Source organism: Miniopterus schreibersii (assembly GCF_964146895.1).
Source record: "Miniopterus schreibersii genome assembly, chromosome: 4".
NCBI lineage: Eukaryota > Metazoa > Chordata > Mammalia > Chiroptera > Miniopteridae > Miniopterus > Miniopterus schreibersii.
Genome location: NC_138105.1, coordinates 89,126,315 through 89,150,660, shown reverse-complemented (window position 1 = coordinate 89,150,660; position 24,346 = coordinate 89,126,315). Strand labels below are relative to the sequence as shown.

Below are 24,346 nucleotides of genomic sequence, written 5' to 3'. Positions count from 1 at the left end.
TCAGAAAATGTTAGAGCTGGAGAAAACCTAAAGAATAGATACCTTTCCATGAAGACACGTCTCAACATACTTTTATGTACTGTTCAATTTGTTTCTCATGAAAAGCTCCTGAGAAAAGTCAAGTAAGAATAGTTTTCTTCATATTATGATGAGGAAACTGAAGACCAGCAAGGTGGAGGGACAATCCAGTGTTAGCAACGAACCAGAGCTAGAATTCTGACCTCTGGGGTCATAGCCCAGCAGGCCACAGTTCTGCTGATAGCCCCAACTGGGTTATCAGAGCCCCCTCCCCCTTAAGTGCTTTCATGGGGCTTATCACAGTGTTAGTTGTATATTATTCATATAATTATTTGCTCAATGCCTTTCATCCTAGAAGAAAAATGGATTGAACTGATTTTTCTCATGTCGTATCCCAGAGTCTTCCTTGGATGGATGGGTGGGTATATCGGATGAGCCGATATACCACATATTTCTCCTGACCACAGCGACCTTGTGTGTCTGTTTTCAGCCCGGAGCTTGCTTCTGGAAATGGCCCTGTCGGTGGACTCGTGTTGGCACCGGTGGCAGTGGCGCATCAGAGATGGCCCCCTCCAGTCTCCGTCGGAAACCACACCACTGCTGTCGCCAGAGAAGGAGAAGCGGAGCTACAACCTCACACGGCAGAGGGTCGTGTTCCCCAACAACAACATATTCCACCAAGACTGGGCAAAGGTCTCCAGGAGATACTCCGGCAACAGAATCTGCACGACCAAGTACACCCTCCTCACCTTCCTGCCCCGGAACCTCGCGGAGCAGTTTCACAGGTACGCAAGCACTTGGCCGAGCAACACGCCTGGACCAAATACCTGCCGCTCGCTCAGAGAACCTCAGAGAGGCACACGATGAGCCACCTTTCCTTTCATGTCCAAATGCATGTACATTGGGAAGCCTTGTCATTCATTCACTCATCTACTTGGTAAATATCTGTATAGATTCTACTCAGATATTACACAGATTCTGTACAGCTTCTACTCTGTCTTAGGCCATGTGTTGAGTTCTAGAAACACATGAAGAACAGAAAGAGACTGTCCTCAGTATATTGTCCAGTGAAAGAGACATTAATTTTAAAAATTATACAAATAGATGTAAAATTATAACTCAGATATTTCCAAGGAGAGAGAGATGGTGCTGTTAGAGTAAGAGGGAAATCTGGCCTAGTTAAGAAAGTCAGGGAAGACTTCCAGGAGGAACTGATTGTTGAAGTCTAACCTGAAAGAAGAGAATGCATTAACTAGGTGAAAAGAGGCTGAGAGCAGTCTGAGAAGGGAGCCAGGAGACAGATCTTCACGTGCAAAGGCACTGTGGCAAGGGGGGAGCAAGGTGTACTTGAAAAACTTAAAAATGCAAGCCACTTTTTTGAGATAATATATGCAAAATCATCTTTTAATCGTAAAGCAAACCCTTTGATATCATCCTAAATTTTGTAATTATTATTATAAGCTCCCATTTATTGAACAACTGCCATGCTCCATAACCTTCTATTGTGTACATAAATATTACCCATGTAATATCTATAAGAGCCCTTTAAAGTAGGCAGTACTATCCCTATTTTACACAAGATGAAACAGGCTCGGGGGGGTCACACAACTAGTAAACAATAGGAACCAAGTATGAATCTATAGATATGGCATCCACGCCCTTACCATAATGTTCGAGGTGACGCTGAAAAAGAACGTCATTTTGGCTGGTGAAGGGCCAACAGTCGGGAGGAAATGGTGTGGAGGGAATGTTTTCTTCTCCGTGACGTGCACTCACACCTTGCTCGCCCCTTCCAGGTGGGCTAACCTCTATTTCCTGTTCCTGGTGATTCTGAACTGGATGCCCACCATGGAAGTTTTCCACAGGGAAATCACCATGTTACCACTGGCCATTGTGCTGACCATCATCATGGTCAAGGACGGCGTGGAGGACTTCAAGAGGTACCGCTTCGATAGGGAGATAAACCGCTCCCACACCCAGATATATGAAAGGTAAGGGGAATCCGACTTCTCTTGTCTCTCTTGCAAATGGGCTGTGCAAGCTCATCAGCATTTTCAAAAGCTCCGTCTCTCATCTCACATTACATTTTCTTGAGTTCACTTAATTTAGTGATTCTCAACCAGGGCAAGTTTGCCCTGCAGGGGACATTGGACAATGTCTGGAGACATTTTTGGTTGTCATTTTGGGAAGGAGGGTGCTACTGGCACCTAGCTAGTGGGTAAAGGCCAAGGATAATGCTGAACATATTACAATATATGGGACAGCCCCCCAACAAACAATTATTATCCAACCCAAAATGTCAAAAGTGCTGAGACTTAGAAACCGTAATTTAACTTGTGTAAACACTCATAGAGTTAAACACAAGGATGTTATATTAAGAGTAGGGCTAAGAGCTCAAGAACTAAACTCTAGTATTGACCGGATCGTCTCAGGAGACCAAGTTTAGGAGCAGATCTTTGGAGGGCAATAGGCAATGTTGCCCAAACAAGAAAATGAATATCGTTTTTAAAACATCTGAGCCTCTTGGTTAAAAATTCCTTGCTTTTAGAGTTTAACCCGGTGGGCTTTAGGACCCAGAGCCGGCACACCTGTTCAGGCTGCCCGGGTGGAAAGAGAGGTACCTGTGGGTGACGTCTGCATTCCAGCAGGTGGAGTCCCAGCAGGTAGGAGGAAGCGGCGGCAGGTGCACACCTGCCCTTTGCAAGCTCTTTCCTTGTCAGGTTTCTCCCCGGGGCGTTTGTGCACCGGCTTTCTAAAAGAAGAGAGACATTTTCAGCAGAGAAGGGGGCAAAAGGTATCAGGGACATGACTCGCTGCTTGCTGAGCGATGAAACGGATCAGGGGAGCACCTCTTTTTCGGGGAACTCCCATGCCCTCCTGTGAGAATCAGAGAGACGGGAGTGAGCAGAGATGAGAAAGGAAGGGAAGAGAAAGTGGAAAAAGAAAGACCACAAGAAACAAGTGGTGGTCTCCAACCTGCCCTTTGAAGGATGTCCCCAGAAAGAGAACCCCAACAGACATTATTGTGGGAATCATATTAAGACCAGCAAGTACACTGTGCTGTCCTTCATACCCAAGAACATCTTCGAGCAGCTGCACCGCTTTGCCAATATCTACTTCGTGGCCATCGCCGTTCTGAATTTTGTCCCCGTGGTCAACGCTTTCCAGCCTGAGGTGAACCTGATACCCATATGCATCATCCTGGGGGTCACCGCCATCAAGGATGCTTGGGAAGACCTCCGGAGGTACAAGTCCGACAAAGTGATCAATAACAGAGAATGCTTCATCTACAGCAGGTAAAGCAAAACGCTCCGGGGCCGTCGTGTGGGCCCAGCTCCGCTCTGTCTGTAACTGCTGCTCCTACGGCTGCTGTTTAGACAAGGGATGGATGGAGTAGGGAGATAACATGATCTTATCCCAGCAAAGATGTTCAGTTCTTCCTAGTGAAGATTATAGCTTAAAACAAAACGACAGCAACAAAAAAAAACAGAAAACAAAAAATAATAATAGAGGCTTGACTCAGTTGTTCGGTTGTTTATTAAAATTAGGAGGTCTTTGTTATGTGGCATTTCCTTTGCTGTCTCAGATGTGTTCAGTATTTAAGAATTTTGCATCAAGTCTCATTTATTCTTAGTCCTATGTGGCCATGAACACACTGGAGCCTGTTCGGAGGCCCCCCCCCAGGGCAAGAGGCATCGCTGTTTGTTGGGGGAGCAGTAGAGTGTTGTGTTAGGAGAAGCACATCGGACACACAGGGCCTGGGCTGAACAATCTCGGTCGCTTGGGAACTACGTGACCCCAGGCAACTGACCTAATCTCTCTGAGCCTCATTTCATAATTCATAAAATCAGGACACTTTCTTGGGTGGTCCTGATAATTGCACAAGATAATCCTTAGGAAGTGCTCCGTGCTACACCTAACATATAATAAATATGTAAGCTGTGACTGCGTTATGTTTAGGATGTAAAACTCCCATTAGCTCCGTCACCAAGCCTGTCCTTAAGCTTCCTCTCTGATGTGGTCCCAACCAAAGCAGAAACCGCACAGCACCTGCTTTGCCACATTTTTTTGTTATTTGTATACGGGTCATTGTTTTACAAAGGTTCCATCGAGCAATTGACCAAACTCATTTGTTAAGAAAAAGAAAGTGGTCTTGGTCAGTAAGGGAAGAAAATAGAGCTCTCGTGTGTCTCAATTTTGTGACAATTCACATGGCCTGGGAGAAGCCAGGCAGCTGAGCCTGGTCCTGCGGAGACGGCCGGGCCGAGGACACCCCGGGCCAGCAGGGAGGCGCCTTAGCTGACTGACTCACTGGCAGCTGAGGGCTTGACTACTTGGCAAGTCAGGAAGATGTCTGTCTGGCTCGAGGAGCACCGGCCGTCGGACGTTTTCCCTCTGACCTTATGGGCGTTAATTCAGCAGCAGGGCGGCGGTTGCTCGGCCGTTACCGCTCCCAGGTGTGAGCTGCAGCAGGCTGCGCAGGGGCTGGGCCCTCCTAAGGCGGGGTCCTCTGCCTCGTGGGGGTGGGTGGTGACCCCCTTGGAGCTGGCTGATGGGAGGGTTTCTGAGCCAAACTCCACTTGGAAAGTTGTCGCCCTGGAAACTTCTAAAGAGACACCTACAGCGGGTGACTCATTTGTCCCCAGGGCTCCCCTAAGAAAAGCTCCAGGTTTTCCCTCAGCTTCAGATGGGCTATGGGCCACAGCTGAGTCTAAAAAATTTAATCTCAGGGCTTTTGTTTGGGGTTTGTTGTTGTTTTCTCAGCTAGACCTAATTGTCTTGAGTGTCGTTGGCACACCTACAGGTGAGATTTAGCCATTCCTCCCCTGTGACTAAGGAACTGTAAAGAGAGGGGAAATAACTGCCTTTCTCTGAAGAGACTGGTTTTGAGGAAACATAGCCTTTGAGAGGTCACCAACCCACCCCATCACATTTTGTGTTCCACCTTGCTCCGTTGTTATTTTTCAGGGAATAGGGTGAGCCAGGAAGCTGGTTCCTCGGGGAGGAATGTGTGTGGACCTCAACTAGCCTGGTCCTGCTCTCCCTGCTCTGCCAGAAATCTTCTGTCCTAAGCATCTGAGAATAAAGGGCCTGTTCAGATCATGTCAGTGTTGATTAGACCATAGACTGGCCTGTGCTGGGCGCTGGCCTGATGGAGACCTGCCTGCTGAAGCTCTGTTCTCAAAATAACTTCCAGGGAACAGCAGAGAACCGAGGTGAAAAAAATCCTAGCAAGAAGAGACATCCGCCCACAGACTCCCTGGCAGGGAGGGACATTAGGGGTCTTAGTGACAGTATTTCCCAAAGTGTATTTAGTGGAATAAATAGGGACAAACAGATAGTCTCTAAAAAGGGACATCCATGCCCCCCCCCCAAAAAAAAATATGCTGACCCTCCTAACCCATGGCCCATGCAGGACTAAGAAAAGATGCATAGTAAAGAAACTATACATCGTTGATTTACTCAGTGTTGTTACAAATTTACTGACCCTTGGAAATATTTTTTAATATTTATTCCTTTTGCCAGGATAGCAAAATAATTGACTACAGGGCCAGGAAAGTAATTGAATGAAATAGACTGGGTACAAAGAGGAAAGCAATATTTTGTGTGTGTGTGTGCTTATAAATGGCAACTGACACTTGACATCAGTGTTAGGATGCAATATAGAGTGGTGGGGACTGTGGCAAGCAGGGGTTGGGGGAGCATGTATTCATCTCAGAAGGGACAGATGGCCACTCAGCTCTAGCTGGTTACCATGTGGAAACAGCATAGGCCTAATGTTGCCAGATTGCCTGAGTTTTATTAGGGGAGCTAGAATGAATATTTTTATTTGAAATAACCTGATTTTTAAATGGTAACTGGTTGACATTTTTCAAATACTTCAGAGCTGTTTTATTGGACATAAAGTTTTTATGTTGCTTGTGAGCCCTCTAATTTTCAACTTTGACATTATAATATTCTAGGAGTCTGGAGTTTCTGCAAAAGAATTATTAGATTCTTCTTTTGAGATTTATCTTCAAGAGGGAACCTCTTAATCTCTTTGAGCAGAAAGGGGGTGAGATCTTGAAGCGAGAATACAGGCCTAGGAGCCAGAAAACCTATACTCTAGGCCCAGATATGTGACTGGCTACTAATACAGTCAACTCTTAAACAGCATGGTTTTGAACTGCACAGAAATCCACGTAGAAGTGGACCTGTACAGTGCAAACCCATGCTGTTAAAGAGTCAATGGTAATAATTTAGAAAAGCCATTTAAATCTCTGGATCTCAGTTTATACTTTTGTAAAACTTAGGAGTCACACTAGATCTTGTGCTGTGAGATACCCTGTAAAAAACAGAACACTCCGCCAGAATAAATTTGGGAAATGGTTCAACAGTGCTCATTACCATAATAAAGGTTCTGGTGGACTCTCAGTAAGTAACCTAACCAACTATATTTAACTCAGTTGTGTCCATTGAAATGTTTTCTGCTGCAAGCAGCAGAAAGTGCAACTAAGCAAGTTTGAAGGGTAAAGAGACTTGTTGGTTTAAGCCACTGAAAATATCCTGAGGTGGGCAGGTGATCAGGCATAGTTCACTCTGCATCCTAGTTCCAGCAGTTAGCTATCCTTTCCATTGAGTCCCCCTCTGTGTCATCTTTATCCTCAGGCAACCTTCCCTCATGGCAATAAGATGGCTGCAGCCGCTCCAGCCTTCACATCTACATATGATAATTCACGAAGGGAAAAAGAAAGACATTCTGGAAGCCTTCTTGGAAAGCTGAGTCCCTCCTCACACCTCAGTGACTGCAGTGGGTCACATGCCCCTCCCTGAACCAGTCCCTGTGAGCAGGAGATGGGATTACGCTAATTAGGTTATGTCAGGGACACATAGTCCAGTATGCAGCCTGCTTCCCTGAAAGCATATGAGCTACCCAGAGAAGATGGAAAACCCAAGTGAAAAATTAAAACAAGATGAGGTAGTTGCTGAGACAAGGGGAAGAGATATTAGAGAGGCCATGTCCATGTTCTCAACATTTTCACTTTAAATTTTTTTGAGCCTAGACTTTTATTTTTTAAAAATAGTTTATTGATTTTTTAGAGAGATGAAGAGAGAAACATTGATGTGAGAGTACACCACCCATCTGCTGCCTCCTGCACACCCCGCACTGGGGATCGAGCCCGAAGCCCGAGCATGTGTCCTGATCTGGAATTGAACGGGCAAAGCCACACCGGCCAGGGCAAGCTTAGACTCTTTATAAATTGCTTTCCACATATTAACAGACAGAAACATACGCACTTTGGGACATTGTATCCCTAAAGTTCTTCCAACTCTGAAGTGGATTGATCCTATGAAAGACCCCAGACTAGGAAGCCAGAAAGTGCCAGACAGTGTTAGTTATTATGTTAACTGACGGATGTTCAATGGCTCTTCCTGTCGTCAAGTATCGATGATACATGACAGGATGTCAGACAAAGGATACAAGGTCTGAGAGGGTAATTTTTTTTTTTTTTTCTGAGAAGCAACATAAAAGCTTATATCTCAAGCACTAGCTCTGTCCCTTTTGTCTGACACATTTGAGAAACGAATGTCCTTTTGGGGGGGGTATCATTTTTGTGCAATTGAATACTAGGGCCCTTCGAATTTTGCTCAACCTAATCCCATGCATCATCCAGCCTAGACATGTTTAGACTGTGAGGGGGTCTTCTGGCAAACACCAGAAGCCTTGTTAACAGACTCACAATCCTGTTAGAGTAGTTTCTTTTAATATAGCAACTGTGCTTGTGGTCTAAAGGTGACCCATTAATCAGATCCATGGAATGACTTCAAGGAGAGGTTAGCTTCAGAATTATAGTAGCTTTGTTTCTCCCAGGGCTCAGTTTAATGAATCTAGAAACTGTACCCAGCAAGAGGTTTTTTCATCCAGCTTAGTAAATTTTTTATTTGTATTCAGAAAACATGCAGTAAGGAAGCAGGAGTGGGAACCAAGAGAATGTAGGCCATTTTTATGATTTTGTATATTGTAATATAGCAAAAGTGCTTAAGGGGCCAAGCACTCACTTATTCGTAGTTTAGCAACTATTAATTCAGGACCTAGTGGGCCCTGGGTGCCCTCGAGGGGCTCTCAGTGGTCCTGGGGTCAAGAGGAACTTGTGTGACTCATCTGCATGAGAGAAACACCCAGGCCGAGGGACGCTTCCCAGAAGAGGTAACATTTCAGGAGGGACTGAAGGATGCGCAGCATTCAGCCAGGCAGAGGGGACACTTTTCAGCTCACAGCCTGTCCACGTGACAACTAAAGGTTTCTCGTGTGGCTTAAGCGGCTATCAAAAGGACCAGGATCACCACTCAGATGAGAAATTCTTAAATTCTAACTTTTGACCAAGACTTGGAGACTATCTTTTCTGTAAGTTAGGTGGTTGATGCCACATGAAAATCATTGCAGATGCTGCAGGAGAGGGCCAGTCTTCTGACTGCAGGGGGCCAATGACCTGATTTCCTGGTGGGCACAGGCTCCGCTGGAGGAAGAGGGTGCCTGGCCCGCAAGCTGGTTCTGTCTGTCTATCAGCTGCCCTTTGCGCCGGTGCCCCCCCCCGGAAAGCCTGAGAATGAGGAAGCCAGAGGTCCTGCTCCTGGGTCTGTCACTAATTAACTGCATGACCTGAATGAGGCCACTTAAGCGGTGGGGCCCCTGTCTGGTCTTTAAATGCTGATCATAATCTCTCTATGGTTTATTTTTGAAAAGATGTACAGATGACATGCAAGAGGGCTTGAAAGTAAGGCAGCTACAGAAGCAAAGTATACAGTGCAATGCGAAAGAAGCATGGGGGTAAAGCAGTCTCAGCAATATTTAAAATGTGACATTTTACTGGGTACTTGGCATCAAGGACTTTGACATCAGACCTGAGATTAGCTCAGAACTGCCATGTGCTAGATGTGTGGATGTACGTAATTCCTTGGTCACTTGAGCCTCCATTACAACATCTGTAAAATGGGGGCAATACTAGCACCTATTTCATTGATTGAATGAGACAATCCTTATAAACCATTTAACTCAGGGCCTGCACCATAAGTAGTAGCACAAAGTAATTTTTTTTTAATTCCAGGCACTTCAACTCTAATCTTATCAATGGCAGGCCCAGCCTGAGCCGTCTTCTTTCTTGCTACATTCCCCACACACACAAAGGGGGAATTGCATACTTTATTAGTAAAAATCAAGGACATTCACAGAGCCACGTTTACCAGTGGGGAGGGTAACAATGTTTGAAAAGCAAAAACCTGTGCTCTGCTCTCTCATTTCTCATCTATTCTATGGGCCGAATTTAAAATCTGAATTCGAGAAATCCCTCTGGAGCCTGAATCTTCCCCCCACCCCCAGTCCCCTGCCCTTCCCACACCACACCTGAGCACACTCATACCAAGACTCAGATTCAGGTGATGGATGTAGGTGGTCTCATCTATCCCAGGGCCTAAGCCACTCTTTTCAACCCAACTTCTAACAGAGAGCGTGCATTAGAATATCATACTTGGGCAGCTATTACATCCTGGGTTATTGCACATGTTAAATGAGAGAATGCATGTAAAATGCTTAGCAAATGCCTGGCATTCAGTAGCACTCAGAAAATGTTAGCTAAAACATTGCTAAGGAGGATTCTATAACCTTGATAGCCAGAAGTCACCATGAGCTTGACCCAAGGGGAGTAAGAAAGAAAGAACCACTGATTGGCTGGGGTTTGGAAACACAAACTATTTACCATCGAACTGGACTGCAAGCTGTAATAACATAGAAAATGGGCCTGTGGGAAGAATCTAAAAAATGCAGACAACAAAGAAACATCAGTCACTTGAAGCATGACTGTGAATAGCACCCCTGGCTGGAGTTCGTAGACCAGCAGACCATTGCATCCCTCCCACAAGTCTTGGCTCTGCATTCAGTGCCAGCAACCTAGGCTCCTCTCGGAAGCATTAATTTTGCAAGTGTTCACCCTCCTCCCACTGCCTCACCCTGTGCTCACACAAGCCCATAAACTATTGGGGCCAATTCCGATTGTCATTTCAGGATAGGATGCATTAGGTCTTCCCTGAAACTCAATGAGTAGACGAGTCATAAAGCAGGAATTCAGGTGTCACCAAAGCTCTGCACTTGTGTCAGCAGGCGTGATTAGTATTTCAGCCGGTGAGGGTTGCGGACCTCTCTTTTGCCATTAATGAGCTCACAGTGTCAAAAGGCGAGGCTTCTGTCCTCAACTCAGCCTCCTTGATGTCTATGACGCCAGCTTCTGAGGCTTCAACTGCTTTGTACCTCCCTCCCTCCCCAACAGAACCAGGAGACCACAATGGGCCACGAAGCCCTTACAGCCGTCACTCCTATGTCCTGGTAGACACACCTATGGGACCTCACACAAGTTAGATAACCTTTCTGGGTCTAAGTTTTTCATCTATGAAATAGAGATAATGGTAATAACAAAAGTTTTTTTGTTATTAGATAGCTAAGTGGTCGTATAGATTAAGTGCTGGCTTCATTACAGGCACTCAATATAGATGTAAGCTTATTATATTTATTATATTAGATTAAATTATATATTATATGTTATTTATATTACATATTGTGCATATTATTTATATTATATCATATTATATTATCATTATTGGAAGTCTCCACTGATGAGTCCATAAAAAGAAGAGATAGATTGGATGTTAAAATGACTAAAGGTTAGCAAAGCTTTCCTTCTGCTGCCTCAAGTTCAAGAAGAATCTACAAGGGATCAATACTTAATATACACTGAACAGTCCCCTGTGTACTAAACACCACACAAGGCCCATGTAAGTACAGAGCCGCAAGACCCAGGGTCACCCCAGCTCTCAGCAAGCTTCTTACAAGGTTGGAAATAGAAGACACATGAGACAATTAGGAAACAGGACCATCATAGGTAAGGAAGCGGAGCAACAGGAGGTACACCATTGACACCCAAAGCCTTAGAGCATGGAAAGAACAGAGGTTCCAACCCAGGCTTTGTCCAGGTCACTCCTAGCCTTAGTTTCTTCACCTGAACAACGGGAGGTTGAATTGGACATCTATCAGATTTCCCCCAGCCCTGCATTTTTTTTTTTTTAATATATCTTTATTGATTTCAGAGAGAGGAAGGGAGAGGGAGAGAGAGAGAGAAACATAAATGATGAGAGTCATTGATGGGCTGCCTCCTGCACGCCCCCTACTGGGGATCGAGCCTGAAACCCTGGCCTGTGCCCTGCCCAGGAATCGAACCACAGTCTCCTGGATCCTAGATTGATGCTCAACTGCTGAGCCATGCCCAGCTGAGTCAGCCCTAAATTTTCAAAATTAAGGGTCTGTTTTTTTAGAGCAGTTTTAGGTTCACAGTTAAATTGAAGGGAAGGTAGAGATTTATCAACATCCCCCGCCAGGGTGGTGCATTTGTTACAATGGATGTACCTGCGCTGACACATCATAGTCATCAAAGCCCACTGTTTACATTATAGCTCACTCTGGTGTTACGCCTTCTGTGGGTCAGGACAAATGTATAATGACACGTATCTACTTGAGTCTCACTGCCCTAAAAATCCTTTGTGTTCCTCTTTTTTTTTTAATCCCTCCCCTCAACCTCTGGTAATCACTGATCTTTTAACTGTTTCTATAGTCTTGCATTTTCCAGAATGTCCTAAATTGGGATCAGACAGTGTATAGCATTTTCAGATTGTCTTAATTCACTTAGTAATATTCGTTTAAGGTTCTTCCATGTCTTTTTGTGGCTTGATACGGTAGCTCATTTCTTTTTAGCCCTGAACAATATTCTATTGTCTGGATGTACTAGTTTATATATCCATTCACCTACTGGTGGACATCTTGGTTGCTCCCAAGTCTAGGCAATTACACATAAAGCTGCTATAAACATCCAGGAGTTTTCAACTCCTCTGGGTAAATGCCAAGGGGTGCAGTTGCTGAATTGTGTGGTTCGAGTAGGTTCCATTTCATAAGAAACTGTCAAACTGTCTTCCGAAGTAGCTGGACCATTTTGCATTCAGACCAGAAATGAGTGAGAGTTCCTGTTGCCCCTCAGCCTCACCAGCATTTGGTGGTGTCAGTGTTCTGGATTTTGGTCTTCCTAATAAGTGTGTAGTGAGAACTCATTGTTGTTTTCATTTACATTTCTCTGACGACATGTGATGTAGAACATCCTTTCATATGCTTATTTGTCATCTGTATATCTTCTTTGGTGATGTGTCTGTTCAGATCTTTTACCTATTTTTCATTGGGTTGTTTGTTTTCTTATTGTTGAGCTTTAATAGTCCTTTGTATACTATGTGCTTTTACAAGTCACATATTTTCTCCCAGTCTGTGGCTTATTTTCTCCTTCTCTTGATGCTATCTTTTGCAGAGTAGAAGTTATTAGTTCTAATGAAGTTCAGCTTATCAATTATTTCTTTCGTGGATTGTGCCTTTGGTGTTGTATCTAAAAAGTCACCACCATACCCAAGGTCACCTACATGTTTTTTTTCTTATGCTAATGTCTAGGAATTTTATAGTTTGCATTTTACATTTAGGCCTTTGATCCATTCCGAGTTAATTTTTGAGAAGGGTGTAAGGTCCGTGTCTAGATGCATTTTTTGCATATGACTGTCCAGTTGTTCCAGCACCATTCTTTGAAAAGATTATCTTGGTCCACTGTATTGCCTTTGCTCGTCTATCAAAGATCAGTTGGCTATATTTATGTGGGTCTGTTTCTTGGCTCGCTATCTATTCCACTGATCTACTTATCTGTCCTTTTGCCAATACCACACTGTCTTGATCACTGTAGCTTTACAGTAAGTCTTGAAGTCAGCTAGTGTCAGTCCTCCAACTTTGTTATTCCTCAATATCATGTTGACTACCCTGGGTCCTTTGCCTCTCTATAGAAACTTTAGAATCTGTTTGTCAGTATCCACAAAAGAACTTGCTGAGCAACCTGATTTTAAGGGTACCCTTTTCTGGGAGTTTGTCCCAGTAGCCAGCATCCAGAGCCCTAAGTCTTGGATTTGCTGAGCTTGGGTCCCTCTCTTCTGGGCTTGGAGAAGAGGTTTGCATTTTAGAGTTTCTTGTGTTTGCACATTGTGTGCCTGGGCTCAAGCCATAAACTATAATCACTGGCATAAAATGGGTGTCCCAAGGGCATGAAGAAGAACGCGCTGGCTTCGTGGTACTTAGCCTTCGCCAGGACACTCAGGGCCAGTCTCCTCCTCCTCACCATAAAGGAAGCTCGCATTTATTGAGCACTAAGTGCAAAGCCCTGAGCTCAGTACTTTTCCTGCATCACATCACTGATCCTTCTGAGGCAAATGCATGTATTACCTTTCATTGAAAAAACAGAGGCACCGAGAGGTTAAGTAACTTGCCCAAGGTCACACAGAGTCAGTGGTGAAGCTGGGATACAAGCCTGCTCTTAACCCTGCCGCTGCGCTCTCCCTGGCATCCCCTTCACCCTGGGGTGGCAACACTGACCATTCTGGGCTTGACATTCAAGCTTCCTGAAAGACAGCCCAGGTCAGCACATCGTCCTATGTGGAGTAAAAAGTCCCACCGACAACTAATCCTCCTGGTAAGTTCCCTCCACTCCAGTTCCTTGAAACCCTTTTTATAAAAGCAATGTACTAAGAAATGAGGCCTTAAGCACCCACTCCTCTCCCACCCCCTTTTTACCTCCTTCCCCTCAGCATCCAGCTGGTCACAGATCTCTCTTGCTGTTGTTTATTTACCTCTTAATAAGCCCTATCTCCTCTCAGAAAGCCGTTTAACACAACACCACTTAATTTCTCCTGGAGGCAGAATCTGCCAGATGGAGTCTGCGTCCCAAGCCACGTCGATGTGTCTTATTTTTAAACATCAGTGAACATTCCATGAAATTAAAATAGCAGTCGGTTCCCAGGTGTGGACTCACTGAGCAGGGAGGGGATCAGGAGTGTGTGGACGTGTCCACCTGGGTCAGCTGTTCCGAACAGGCTGGATTACCAAGGGAATGGCTTCCTCAGGTGGCTGCCAGCCAGCAGCTGGCCTCGTCTCACTGTCACTCGATGCAGGGGCACGCCGCTCTTTCGTGTCAGCTGGATTCAGCCGCTCGTCACCTCCTCTGGCTGGATCCCCTTGGGCGGGCTGTGCATCCTTGCCTTTTCCACAGCTGTGCTCCTGACAGCTGAAGAGAGAGAGGGAGACCCAGGGGATCAGGAGACCAGCACAGAGTGGCCCAGTGCAAGAAGGCAATGTCCCTGATGTCTCTTTTTTTATCTCTAAAAGTTCTACAAAATTTAACTCTGATTTTATAACATAACTATATTTGGGTTAATATAAATATAATTATTTAAATTATGTGCCAGCTAAATTACTAAATCATGTCACACACACACACACACACACACAAAATCTTTTTTAGGAACTAACACCCCAAAATCATGCTGGTTTCATATCTTCATTACTCCCAGACACACACAACAGGTTGTGTGCCTGAAGGCATGTGTGTCTCTGCCCGAGAAGCACAGCCCGGAGATGGGCAGCCCCAGCGTGGGGAGGTAAGCCTGCAGCAGGACTGAGAAGGTTTCTTTGCCACCACGTGCCATCCTGAGGAAGAGAGGATCACGTCTAAAGGAAGGACAGAGGCGAATGTTACCAGTATCGCAGTGACCTCCCTGGGATCCAAGGAATCGTAGAAAGAAGGCAGAGACTGGTCTGACTTTCAGCTTCTTGAGCGGCTCCCGGGACGTGTGATACCTGTCATCACGATGGCAATTGATGAGACAGCCCTCCAGCCCAACTCACAGAAGTGACTATTCATAAAAACGTGTACCGTAAGCTCAGCTCCATAACCTTCCGTCTCCCGTCACCTTGGTAACCCACAGCCCATAATAAGCAGCGCAGCCCCCGTAAGAAGGGGGGACACTGAGATCCGGTGTTCATCAGTTGAGGCGCGTTGGCCTTGCCTTTGCTAAGCCCATGTAGGCCGTGCTCCTGGCTGGCGTTTGCAAACCGGCCCCAGTGCGCTCTGAAAGAGCTGGCTGGCCATCAGAGGATTGCTCAGAGTCAGTGTTCTCATTAAATCCAACCTCAGCTACTAGGCGGGATGCTGAGGTTATAGCAATTAACTGGTACCCACCCACCCCCAAAGGCCTTATCCGATAGAGCACATGGAAGAGGGAAGGTGGGGAAGAAGAGAGACAAGTCGAATGATACGTCTTTGTTTCTTGGAGGAATTTTGCTCTCAATATTTTAGAATCCTTTCTTAAAGCACGCTCTCAGAAAGGGAAAAAAAGCAACAGAGAAAGCCGTCACTCGTTACCCCATGAACCCACTCCTGTTCCTTTAAGCAGTCTTGTATTTGGACAGTTAACAGGTGTTCCCAGGGCTGCTCTAAAGAAAGACAAATCTTTCCCTGAATCCTTTCTGAATGAATTATTTGACAGCAACAATGACACTCCCAATAGAGGAGTATCCACCCTAAACACATCAGTAAACAGATACACGTGTTTCTGGAAGGACACTGAGAAACAAATGTGAGGTGACTGTCCCTATTCTTTATGGGGGGGGGGGGGAAGGGACATGGGGCACAGAGGAAGCATAAAAGAAGCTGATGGACTGAAATTGATTAAAACCCTGTGACATGCTTTCCCATGAAAAGAGGAATTATTATTAAAATTCTACCACAGGTGCATCGCCCCACTCCTGGGAAGTGGTCTCTCGGTAGCCAATGGGACGACGTTGCCCATGGATGGATTTAACCAGAGCACTGAGCTCTCCGGGACCACGGGCCCTTTGCAGAACGCTGTGGGTCTGGAAACTTGAAAGGCTGCTCCCCAGTTCTGAGGACCCTCATTGCTTTATAGACTCTAATGAGACCTCCCTTGGCTTTCCAAAGGGAAGCCCATTCATTTCAGGGGACTGAGAGAGTCCTCTGGGAGGGTCTTGCATAGCAAAGAACGTGGGGTCCCAGGAAGGCTTGCTTGGGATTCTCCAGGAGCCCCCAAAGAAAGGAAGTAGACATCCAACCGCTTATCTTCCTCAGGGACATTGGTGAAGTCAAAGGAGAAATGGGAAATTCCAGCCATGCCACTTTCTCTGGAAGAGTGGGTTCATCATGCCCAGGGCAGCCCAGATTCCAGTAGAAACTGAAGCAATAACATGCCCAGAGGGGCTCATCAGCAGAGAAAAACAGCAAAGGAGAGCCTGCCTCTCCAGGCCTGGCCGGGCTCAGAGGCCTCCAGCTACAAGCCAGCTGGGCTCAGTTAAAAAAGACCCCCATGTGGAATATCAGTTTGTTTCCAACTCCCACATTTAAAGAGAGACATTTCTAAACCCAGCCTGAGACAGAAGAGCCCACACCTTCAGGGCAGGTCTGGAAAGAAAAATTGAGGGCACTTGGAAAGTTAAATTCGACTCGACATGTCCAAACGGCTTCATGGGACACCTGATGAATGCCTTAAATTATTTTTAAAATGGTAGAAGACGGGATGGATCCGGTTGCCTGGGAGAGCAGAACTAGTTCCATGTTTGGCTAAGCAGAAGGGAGACTTTCCAAAATGAGAGCTCCTTGAGGAGGAACCCATTGCCTTGGGTAGTAGCACACGCGTCCTTTTGCTGGCGGTGGACAAGCTGAGGCTGCCCTAACACCTGAGGGGAGAGGGGGGCATGTGTTCAAGGTGGTGAGCTATCCAAGCAGTAAAAACTGTGGGATTTGGTGTCAAGTCGGACCCAGGCTCAGGTTCCAGCTCTGTTTTCGTAAGAACTTGGGAAATTTTTCTTGGACCCTCAAGTTCCTCATCTGTGCAATGGGTACAATAGACTCTACTCCAGTGGGTTATTATACAAGCAAGTGAAGCAGTAATTAACACCAGTATTTGGCACAGTAGAAGTGCTAAATTTGCCATTCTTGCTGCCCTGTTATTATCTGAGCTTGATAAATTGGATGGGAAGAGGGATCTTATACTGGTGGGATTCTCTAGATCGTGCTTAGCTTTTCTAGAGAGATTCTGGTGGTGGCCATTTGGGGCAAGGTCAAATACAGAGCAGTCTGGTGGCAGGCTGGCTGGGAGATGTTTCAGTGCGGGTAGGACTTCCTCCATTCACTCATCAATGTCCTGGGGAACCTCAGGGCTCACTCTGACCCCTGTGTTTCTCCCACCCAAGAAAGGAGCAGAGCTACGTGCAGAAGCGCTGGAAGGACGTGCGTGTGGGAGACTTCATCCAGATGCGATGCAACGAGATCATCCCGGCTGACATACTCCTCCTCTTTTCCTCGGACCCCAGCGGGATCTGCCACCTGGAAACTGCCAACTTGGATGGAGAGACAAACCTCAAGCAAAGGCGTGTGGTGAAGGGCTTCTCTCAGCAGGTAGGGCTCCTTCTAGCATCGCCAAGGGCCAGGTTAAAGGGAAGAGGCGACCCAAGTCCAATGGCACATAATCGGGGGGGGGAAGCAGTGGCTGCCACCTTTTCCAAGCACTTGGGTACCATCTTCCCGGCAGCCCTCTGAAATGGGTATTATATCCCCTTATCACAGATGGGGAAACCGAGGGTAGGCAAGTTCAATAACTTGCTGAAGGTCTCAGGGTTGCTAAATGGGGACCCACTCTGTTCATCAATGAAACAATGCTCTCTGCTCTAAACCCAGGAGTCTGATGTCTGTTCAGTTACCCTTGGGACCAACCCACTTTCCTGTGTTTATCTACTCCCTGCTCATCCTGCCCAGCTCAACTCCAGCAATCCCTCCCTCCATGAATCTTCTCTAATATCCCTTTGACCCAGCATGAACTCCAGTTAGGTATTATCAACTGTTTCCATTTGTGTGTATTTACCTTCTCAGTAGTCCTGAAACCTCTCTGAGGACAGGGGGCAATCATTGACACTTTTGTTTAATCCCCACACTTACATGGGACACCACGGAGAAGTCATTGTTGTTTGGTGGTTAAGAGCCCATAGCTGGACTCTAACCCCAACCTCGCCGTTTATATTAGCTGTCTCCCCTTAGGCAAGGTATTGCTCTCTCGCGCCCGCCTTCATTCCCTCATCTGGAAAATGGGTACAAAAGCAGTACACTCTCCACAGGATAGTTCTAAAGACTAAATGATATGTACGTGAATTACTTAACACGAAGATAGATACAGGCACAGAGTAAGAGACCAGTAGGTAGTTGGCAGTAAGTGTCAATGGTGATCATAGGCGATAAGTGCTGACCAATTGAAACTGGGTGTAATATTCTAATTTCCAATTAAAATTTCCCTTGAAAGAGTTGATTTCCAATCTGGTCCCTTCCTCGGCCCGTGGAAAAACATTAAACTCCATCAGTTCTCTTCACTCCGCCGCTGTGGCTGGGGAGACACTGGATGAGTCGGGATTTAGCAGAAAGAGGGCAGGTGCTCCCCTCCTGGGAGATGCCCGCTGGTTCAGTCGCCTCTAGCGAAACCTCCCGAGAGGCCGTTCACCAAGCCTCAGTCCACCTCTCCCAAAGTGCCAGACGCCCCTTTTGTAGGCTTCACCCCATCCTCAGAAGCCCGTTCTCTCCTCCTGACAGTGGGAATGAGGGTAGCTGTCTCCTAGTTTTGCTGTGAGAGGCAAATGAGATACGGAGGGGAAAGAAAATACGGGCTTGGTGCAAAGCAGACACACAGTGAATGGCCTTTCACTGCTGCCTCGGGTGCAGTTCCTACCCTGGGAATGGAACCCACCATGGCCATCACACACACATGCACATGCACGCACACATGCGCACACACACGCATGCACATGCACACACACGCATGCACGTGTGAATATGTGTTTGAGTGTGTAAAACGGACGCCTCACTTGAGCCACATGCAAAACATTCTGAGAATTTCTATTGTATTTTTTCTTTTTTTAAAGTTTTGGGAGCAGTGGAACTTGCATCTGCTTACATGTCTCCCCCGCAGCCTCCCCACCCTGGCATCCCCATCTCAACCCAGAGTCCTTTTTACTCCCTCTTGGGTAGTTGTTCCATTGGTGTGGAGTTTCAACAGTCCGTTGTTTTCTGTCTTCGGCAGCAGCTCCCAAGCCGTTTCTTGTATATTAATTAGTCGGATCGTTTGGGATTTGACTAGAGGGAAGGGGCAGCTGGAAGGGTCACTCGCACGCCAGCGCTGAAGACCAGCCAATTTAACAACATCGCTCTAACTCGAACCCGCCGTCCTCACAGGGCGCCTGGTGCACTGACTTGCAAAGAGGGGTAAACTCATTTGTGGAGGGAGGAAGATTTATCTGAGCTTAAAGTTTTTCAGAGTTCTCTCTTCTGTTTCAAGTCTTGAATCTCCCCCCCCCCCCCGACTTTGCTCAAGTGTACTTTTTCCATTTCTAGCTAGTAATAGGAGTAATAATAAAGCTTTTACCAAGCCCTTACTGAGGGTTTGCATGATTACCCCATGAGATGGGTGCTGTTATTTCTCATGCGGAGACTGAGGCAGAGAAGCTTAAGCAAGTTGCCCAAGGCCACTGAGCCGGGAAGTGTTGGAGCCAGGATTTCAAAACCAGGTTTGTCCAGAGCCTCAGCTCTTCAGGTTTCCGTAGCTCCTCTCCCTCGCCCTTTGACTGTCACCTCGAGATTACACAGAGATGCTTATCTGAAAGTACACATTTGTCATTTTCAGTAATTTTCTACGCGTAAGTAGTAAGTGACCGGAAGAATAAAAGCAGGCATAGCTCCCTCGGGAACAGGAGTTTGGCTGCTCTTAACTACCTTGCTTTCTCCCTTATATCTTTAGTGCAAAAAGGTTTCTGAATATGAACAGAATTCTCTTTGGCTAACTCTAGACTATAGTATTTCTCAAATGTGTTGGACAAAGACATTGATGAGAGGTGCAAGAAAAATGCATGCTGCAGTCAGATAAAATCAGAAGACAATAGGTTACGAGTTTGCAAATATTGGGCGCTGCAGGACTTCTCAGGTACTTCAAAAAGGCCAAGGAAGTGAAGGGACAGCTACTGGTGTGTAGCATTTCTAAGCATTTGACCATAGAAACTCTTTATTCCAAGAAACATATTATAGGGCCGCTATAAAAGAAATGAGATTACAATTTAGGGATTTGCCCCCCGATTACCTTTCATGTATTTATTATTTTTTTAATGCTCATGCCCTGGGTCTGGACATGCATATTTTTAAAATGCTTTCCCAGATTATCTTGACGTGAACCTACCGCCACCTCAAGTGCCACCTCAAGTACTTCCAAAAAAAAGCCTGAACAGCAATGAGAACGAAACTCCCACCTTTGCGCTCCTGGCCTGTGCTGCTGCTTCTCCACCTTCTCCACGCATTGTCTCTTTTAGTCCTTGCAGCCGCCGTGTGAGGTGGACATTACCATCCCCATTTTACAGATGAAAACGCTGAGGTACAGAAAAGGCAATTTCACCAACTCAGAGAAGATTTTGAACACCTACCAATACTGTTTGTTTACAAACTTAATATCTTAAATAATAAGTGTCGGTGGCTGTTCTTAGCTTGTTTTCCCTCTAAACCCTTACTGTCCATGAGGCTTTCGCCTTGCCAGAAGGGTTTTTGCTGACCACAGAGGTTCCTGGAAACCTCTCACCCCACACCCATTTTCACTGTCTCACAGATGATGAGAGGCTACTGCATTCTGTTCATTCAAAGTCAGTAAGATGAACTTTGTCCCAGCTCCCCTAAGCCGGTATTTCTCAAGACGGAGTCTGCCAAACCCTTATCTCAGGAGAGTTCTTGAGAAACAAGGTTCACGGTCAGATCTAAATAGGAAGACGGTGTCCTGTGGACTCCTCTTGGACGTTCGGATACATAGCAACACGCTAAGGTCTCCAAGAAGACTTGGAGTCAAGAAGCTGGTTCAACTCTCCCACTCTGACCTTTCCAAACTCAACCTCAGAACCAACTTTCAGCACAATCGTTTTTAGCATTCCTGTGGAAATTTGGGGAAAATGTTAAGCTTGACTGTGGAACACCCATGGTCACAACAGAGGAGGAGTGACAGAGAGGTTGACAACCCTCAGGGCTGAGGCAGTTCATTCTTCCCTTTCCTGTCTAGATTCAAGTGAAATTGTACATGAAAGAGTTTCTCAAAGGGGTCTTCTTCCTATGATACAGCAGGTCATTCTCAAGGTTGCCAAAGCGTTGCTTTCAAAACCCTCTTCTCAGAATTCAACTTGGACCAAGCCAATTTTTTTTTTTTTCAGTTGGAAGTTTTATTGTGATGGGCCGTCTTTGAATTCACAAAATTATTGACTTTGTTCATGAAATATTTATTTCCACATCCCATTGCTGGGTAAAGGGCAGAAAGGGAAGGAATTCAAAATCAGGATGATGCTAAGAGGACAGCCTTAGAGAATTAAGTTGTGCAGTTTTCTCTCTGGTGACATTCTGATACCCGAAACCTCTTCTTTAAAAATATTTCCAAGACATGCACTAGGCATTTAACATCTGGAAATGAGCGTGTGCCCTTCATTTGGGGAAACCGGGCAGTTACCAAACCAAAGAATCAGAAATGAATCCTTCCCGTTAGGATTTCACATCAAACACATTCCTGGTGTTAAAGAACAAAATTCAACTGAGTAGATTCGAAGATGTAATTGACTTTATTAAGTGACTCATGAATCAGGCAGAATCCCATCTAGCAACTGGAATGTGCTCTGAGGGGCTGTAAAATGTGGAAAATTTTTATAGGAAGAAAGGTTGGCAAGGGAGCTATGAACGAAAGAAAAGAAAGGATTCTTTTTAGACGAGGGCATCTATTGGAGGGGAAGGAATGGTGAGGGGTTTTTACTGTGCCGATTGCCTCTTCTTTTTATGGGGCAGGAGGTGGGGGGTGGGAGGGGTGGGATGGAGAGAGCCCAACATAGCAGATTACCTCACTGATGTTGACCAGAAAATTTTGTACTGGTTGATTAAGGTTGCATTAGTGGGAGAGGCTGAAAGAGCAATTAGGTCAGGTATGAAATCTAGGTTTGGTATCATGGGCTTTGGCACAAATGACTTCATTTTCAACCTGTGGTTTTCCTCTTTAGCAGTTTTTACCTTTTATCCAAATCACTGGAGCCTAAGTTCTATGGAAACGTTTGCCAGATCATTTCCTGGTGCCAACCGAGAACTTGCGACACCAAGGGAGGCATGGACTGGCCTCTGCAACATCACTTGAGAGTTTGTGATAAATGTGGAGTCTCACGTCCTACCCCAGACAGAGCCCAAGTCTGCAGCTTAACAAGATCCCCATGTGATTTATGTGCACGTTAAAGTTTGGAAGCACGGGCCTCGGGCATCATTGATTATTGTAATAATTGTGCTTACCTGTTTATTGCCCGGGTTAAAGATTCTTAATTGGCTCTCCCTTTTAATTAGCTTGGATTCCACTGACGGTTAGTGTTTTTAAGCCATTTTCTCAGTTGTGAACAGCCGTTACAGCCTGGACCTTCTACAGGGAAAGTCTGTGCTGACTCGAACATACTATTTAGGCAGGGCAGCCTTTTGCTGACAGATTGGAGGTGGGATAGGGAGTCATTTATCGCCATCCCAGTCCAGTGATGACCCGCCTCAAAAGGTAACACCTGTCACCTCAACCTCGCCTGCCCTGAGAGCCAATAAGGAATCCTCTTTCCTGTCCCTAACAAGCTGTTCCAAATTTCTCTTAAGAATAATACTTAGTCTTTCTACCTGCTGACCACGGCTTACATGTTGAGCCAAAATCATGCCGTTTAGGGCTCTTTTAATATAGGATCTACATTGTAATATATAATAATAACAAGTAATCTCAATAGGTAGCTTGACTGAGCACATAAAATAGGCATGGACAGTTCTTCTAAGCGCTGTGTACCTGTTATCTCTTTCCACTCCTCACAGCATCCCCGTTTCGCAAAAGGCAAGAGGAGTTAAGCAACGTAACAGCAACTGACTGAACTCAGAATTTAATCAGGCAGACTTCTCTTTTTATCTCTTTTTTTCTTTTTACTTTTCATTATGGGAAATTTTAAGTATATACAAAAGTAGACAGGATACTATAAATTTTTTATGTACCCGCCACCTCATTTCAATAATCAACTCGTGATCAATCCTGTTTTATCTCTATCTCCACCCTCTTCTCTCTGCAAATTATTTTGAAGCAAATCTTCCATCTATATCACATTTCCATTGTAAATATTTCAATATCTATCTCTTAAGGATAGGATTTTTAAAATAGACCGTTATATCATGGTCATGTCTAAAATATTAGCAATAATTCCTAGATATCAACTTTCAAGTCAGTGTTGAATATTTTTAATTTGTCTGAAACAGGATTCAAAGAAGGCCAAATATTGAGATTAGTTTCTTAAATCTCTTTTACTCTATAGGTTGCTTACTCTGCTCTCCTCTCTTTTTTTTTTTTTCTTTGCCTGTTGAGTTTTTGTTGCTGAGTAAACCAGGTTGTTTTCCTGTAAACTCTCCTGCAGTCTTGATTTTGCTGATTGCGTGGTCTCCCTGTGGTGCCGTTTAACACGTTTCCCCGTATGACGTTATTTCTAACATTTGTAGTTAGATCTGGTGCCTAAATCAGACTCCTGTTAGATTTGTGTCTGTGCATGTTTATGTCAATGTTACATGAGTTGACTCCCTAGCATCCTCCAGAGGTGACGGATGAGTTTTTCTTTTTATTATGCAATGAACTTGTGGATTTAAACATATTGGTGGATGTCAAATGTGTGCAGTGGTTATCTTTATCGACCATCCATCCCATCTTTACTCAGTGGGGACTTCTTCAAATTGACTCCCGAGTTCTTTCACCATGGCCTCAGAAGTCTTCTGTTGACACCTAAAACTAATATAATTTTATCTCCACTTAAAAAAAAAAAAAATTCAAGATTAAATTTGATCAATATTTGTCCACTTAAGAAAACAGAAGGCAGACTGTAAGACACAGCCTTCCTCCCACAGCCCTCTAGGCCCATCCGTGTGCTTTTGTGGAGCCACCCAGCAGGCAGGGACCCAGAGTGGCTGAATGTGCAGACCATTTCCTCCCCCATATCAGAGGGGACAGTAACTTCCAGTCCCCCGACTGTGGCTGATCTTGAAAAGAACTCCTACCCCACCTGGGAGCAGGAAGGTTGTCAAGTGCTGGTAACTGCCATTCGTTTTCAGATAGGATTCTCAGAAATCAGCAGGTTAATTTGTTTGCCAGGAAGGAAACCTCCTCACCTGGCTCAGCAGCTGGGGCGTGAAGAACATTTGCTTCTGCAATTTATCCAAACGAGTATGCTTTTAAAAAAAAGCAAAACTTAAATAGTATTCTGGCAACTCTGCACAGCGGCAGGGTTGATGGAGATTGTGTACCTGTAACCTGTGGTTCCTGAAGAGTCCAGGGGGCCGCT

The 24,346-nt window shown here is 45.3% G+C and overlaps 1 protein-coding gene across 1 annotated transcript in view; it reads left to right on the top strand.

Annotated features, from left to right (window-relative positions):
- The window catches only part of ATP10B (ATPase phospholipid transporting 10B (putative)), a 216,370-nt gene that overhangs the window by 123,577 nt on the left and 68,447 nt on the right, over positions 1–24,346 (top strand). Inside the window, exons 3-5 of the mRNA XM_081135492.1 lie at positions 509–803; positions 1,815–2,009; positions 17,162–17,366. Coding sequence (XP_080991618.1) covers positions 529–803; positions 1,815–2,009; positions 17,162–17,366 — 675 coding nt within the window. The 5' untranslated portion in view covers positions 509–528. The remainder of the gene's footprint in view (positions 1–508; positions 804–1,814; positions 2,010–17,161; positions 17,367–24,346) is intronic.